The sequence below is a fragment of the Branchiostoma belcheri genome, unplaced genomic scaffold (genome assembly GCF_001625305.1).
Source record: "Branchiostoma belcheri isolate BF01 breed outbred unplaced genomic scaffold, Haploidv18h27 scaffold70, whole genome shotgun sequence".
Classification (NCBI taxonomy): domain Eukaryota; kingdom Metazoa; phylum Chordata; class Leptocardii; order Amphioxiformes; family Branchiostomatidae; genus Branchiostoma; species Branchiostoma belcheri.
In genome coordinates, this window is record NW_017804354.1 from 274229 (window position 1) to 278534 (window position 4306).

The 4306-nt window shown below is 39.0% G+C and overlaps 1 protein-coding gene across 1 annotated transcript in view; it reads left to right on the plus strand.

The window, feature by feature from the left end:
• The first annotated feature begins 3087 nt into the window (after positions 1-3087).
• The window catches only part of LOC109484780 (C-type lectin lectoxin-Thr1-like), a 3353-nt gene continuing 2134 nt past the window's right edge, over positions 3088-4306 (plus strand). Inside the window, exons 1-2 of the mRNA XM_019788145.1 lie at positions 3088-3196; positions 3939-4109. Of these exons, the coding sequence (XP_019643704.1) occupies positions 3088-3196; positions 3939-4109 (280 nt within the window). The remainder of the gene's footprint in view (positions 3197-3938; positions 4110-4306) is intronic.

Consider the following 4306-nt stretch of genomic DNA (forward strand, 5'->3'; position numbering starts at 1 on the left):
TTAGATCTGGCTGAAAGTCATAGATCACATAAAACGTAAAAATGACCTACTTCTAATTCGTGACAGCTAAAGAAGACACCAGGCTATGCAAACATGCAATTAAAACAGTCATAACTAGAGTCCCACGAACTCATACCTTCACCAAATGAAGTTAACTTACTATTTATAAAGGTTTCCCGAGATCATCGATTATGCAAATAAGGATCCTCATTTGCATGAATTACATAAATATGATCAGATATATTTTAGCAAAATGTCCCTGCAGTTCCAGAACAAGTTGCTAGGAGGAGCTAACATATATTTCTTTTCTGGCATAAAAAGTATAGTATGTCCAGGAGAAAAGATACAACTGGAAGTTATAGTACCAAGGAAAGACCTTGACCTTTGTTTTTCAACACATGCCTATATACCGAATACCATTACAACCTAGCCTCCACCAGGACTTTCTACGAGAATACGGATCGTAGAATTCGGCAATAAAGAGAGTAAAATTGGCCAAGGGAGATAGTTTCTTTCCCTCCGAACTGCGCGGCCAGTCAAACCTACAAGGCGGCCCAACTCCCCTGGCAAATATTCTCCTACATATAGCCAGCGTAGTTAGTCTGGTAGAGACTAGTCACAACCCATTTAGACTTACTTTCCTAAGTTACGCTTTCCAAAAATATGTTGGACACACACACAAAAGATTTTCATCTATCCTATCATACACTACCGCACAAAAAATAACAGTACTGTATTATATATATTGTTGACCAATAGATAAATAAAACATGCAGAATTGGGCAATAATTTGGAATTATCGAACAAGAAATGAAGATCGACAAAACATGAATATGTGACTTACAAGTTTGCAGAAGGTGCATCAACACCTTATGGGCAAAATGGTGTAGAGAGCACGAGAAATACTCCACATCAAGATTTGTCTTCTCATACTAACTTGTCAGGTTACGTGACGTGTGAAAATGTCAAACTCCAGGAGGTAACTTGATTTACCTCATGTTGTGGCATTGACACTCGCACGCACAGGCGCTAGCGGTAACGAGTTTTCGTGTTGTTATGTCGACAGTAATTTAATAAAGGCCATGTCTTTTCGGCTAATTGTTTGTGGCATTGCTATCTTATCCATGGTGTTGAGAGGACGATGGCGATAGAAATGTCTGTATTCGTTTAAAGCTGATCATTCTACGGAAAACTATCGGTTTAAATCATGAAGTTTAATCGTTTGGCTATGATGACGTTAGGACTGAGGTTTAAGTGCTTGCTGGCTGTGCTGACGCTGTGTGTGTGCTGGGAGGATGGCGCCGAGGCGGTGACAAAACAACAGCTTACCTACATAGCCGGTACGGTCTTGGTTTTATTGGTTTTATTGGAAAAAAACAAAAACCAATACAAGATTTATACATTTTCAAACTTGACATCATAAACCTTGTTAAAAAATGAATGATACCTATATTGTGCTAAGTTTACTGCCAACTATCACAAAAGCCTGGGGGCCATCCAAACCACGAAACAAATTCACATATACACAGCCACCATCACATTTAAAAGGAATAAAATACTTCACTGCATCAAAGTCAAAGACAAAACATTAAATCATAGAGCCTTGTTTTGTCTTCTCTCTTCATATTTATCTGCCATTCACTTTCTGGCATTGCAACTTTGCCCATTTTCGGCATGTTTACTGTCAGAGGGCAACAAAATTTATTTATTTTTTTTCAAAATCAGGCGAAAATTAATGCGCGCGCTGATGTCATCCATAATAATTATTTGCTGTGGCCGTAAACAGTACATAGGCTACCCACGACACAAAGTTCAATTAGTTACAAAGTTCAATTAGTTACTTCATATATTTTAGCTTAGATCTGGCTGAAAGTCATAGATCACATAAAACGTAAAAATGACCTACTTCTAATTCGTGACAGCTAAAGAAGACACCAGGCTATGCAAACATGCAATTAAAACAGTTATAACTAGAGTCCCACGAACTCATACCTTCACCAAATGAAGTAACTTACTATTTATAAAGGTTTCCCGAGATCATCGATTATGCAAATAAGGATCCTCATTTGCATGAATTACATAAATATGATCAGATATATTCTAGCAAAATGTCCCTGCAGTTCCAGAACAAGTTGCTAGGAGGAGCTAACATATATTTCTTTTCTGGCATAAAAAGTATAGTATGTCCAGGAGAAAAGATACAACTGGAAGTTATAGTACCAAGGAAAGACCTTGACCTTTGTTTTTCAACACATGCCTATATACCGAATACCATTACAACCTAGCCTCCACCAGGACTTTCTACGAGAATACGGATCGTAGAATTCGGCAATAAAGAGAGTAAAATTGGCCAAGGGAGATAGTTTCTTTCCCTCCGAACTGCGCGGCCAGTCAAACCTACAAGGCGGCCCAACTCCCCTGGCAAATATTCTCCTACATATAGCCAGCGTAGTTAGTCTGGTAGAGACTAGTCACAACCCATTTAGACTTACTTTCCTAAGTTACGCTTTCCAAAAATATGTTGGACACACACACAAAAGATTTTCATCTATCCTATCATACACTACCGCACAAAAAATAACAGTACTGTATTATATATATTGTTGACCAATAGATAAATAAAACATGCAGAATTGGGCAATAATTTGGAATTATCGAACAAGAAATGAAGATCGACAAAACATGAATATGTGACTTACAAGTTTGCAGAAAGTGCATCAACACCTTATGGGCAAAATGGTGTAGAGAGCACGAGAAATACTCCACATCAAGATTTGTCTTCTCATACTAACTTGTCAGGTTACGTGACGTGTGAAAATGTCAAACTCCAGGAGGTAACTTGATTTACCTCATGTTGTGGCATTGACACTCGCACGCACAGGCGCTAGCGGTAACGAGTTTTCTTGTTGTCATGTCGACAGTAATTTTAATAAAGGCCATGTCTTTTCGGCTAATTGTTTGTGGCATTGCTATCTAATCCATGGTGTTGAGAGGACGATGGCGATAGAAATGTCTGTATTCGTTTAAAGCTGATCATTCTACGGAAAACTATCGGTTTAAATCATGAAGTTTAATCGTTTGGCTATGATGACGTTAGGACTGAGGTGTAAGTGCTTGCTGGCTGTGCTGACGCTGTGTGTGTGCTGGGAAGATGTCGCCGAGGCGGTGACAAAACAACAGCTTACCTACATAGCCGGTACGGTCTTGGTTTTATTGGTTTTTATTCGGAGAACATTTCACAGACCGAAGGTTGAATCATACGCCCCGTACATTAGGTAAGGGGTAATAACATCTTATGACACATTAACACTAATGTACAAGTGTTTAAAAAACAAACATTTTCTTTAAAAGAACTAATCAAAATGAACATAACGACAGGTAGTGGCGTTACAATACGGTACAGTATAAAGTTACAAAACAGCAAATCATTCTACTACTTAGTTAGCGCTGTTTAAAAGCTGGACGGGATAAGACAGTGGGCTTTTTGAATACCTGACAGTGTGGACTGGCAACAGGTTTTTTTAAATTTTGTCTAGTTTCCCTACCACGTACCTCTGCTATGATGACTTATGTACAGACATTGGTTTCCTCGACTGAGGAAACCAATGTCTGCGTGTTCAGATTTGTACAGCTTTAGACACTGAGAAACCACATCGAGATATCGAGACTCTTGAAATCTGTTGTACTTGATCATGTTGATTAGAGAAACGTAAATAGCTTCTTGCTTATAACATCATATGTGCACATTCCATAAAAAAAACAAAAGTGAAATTAATTTTCTATATGCTTTGGACAAAATGGACAGAATCTTTGGTCAGGGGCTACATTGTAATATCTACGTATACCTGTTTGAATATTTAATTTATGACTACGGATTCTTAATTGAGTTATTGCTTTACGAATTAAGATGTAACACGGGTGTTTCTCTCCGTGTGCAGGTAGAATCGCAGAGATCCATGGGAAGGTGAACAGAACCAGTGTGAGAGTGACTGACACCAGCCTGTCTCTCCGGGCCATGGCGAACCGAGGTCTTCCCAGCGTGCACCTGCTCACACAGCCGACATTCCGCCACACGCCTGTTCATAACGTCAGAACTACACAACAACCACGTAGGTAGCATGAAAGTTCATCTGAGTTGGTAAATTACATTATGAAAAACTTAAACTTTTCTCCAACTCAAAATTTGACTCACCAGAAATTTTCGACTGAATCACTCAGTCTTCCTCAGCTATCTGACCCAAATGCTGTGGACACGTGATTTTTCCCAGCAAAGGGTCAAAGGTTGTCTGATATCGACATCAGACAA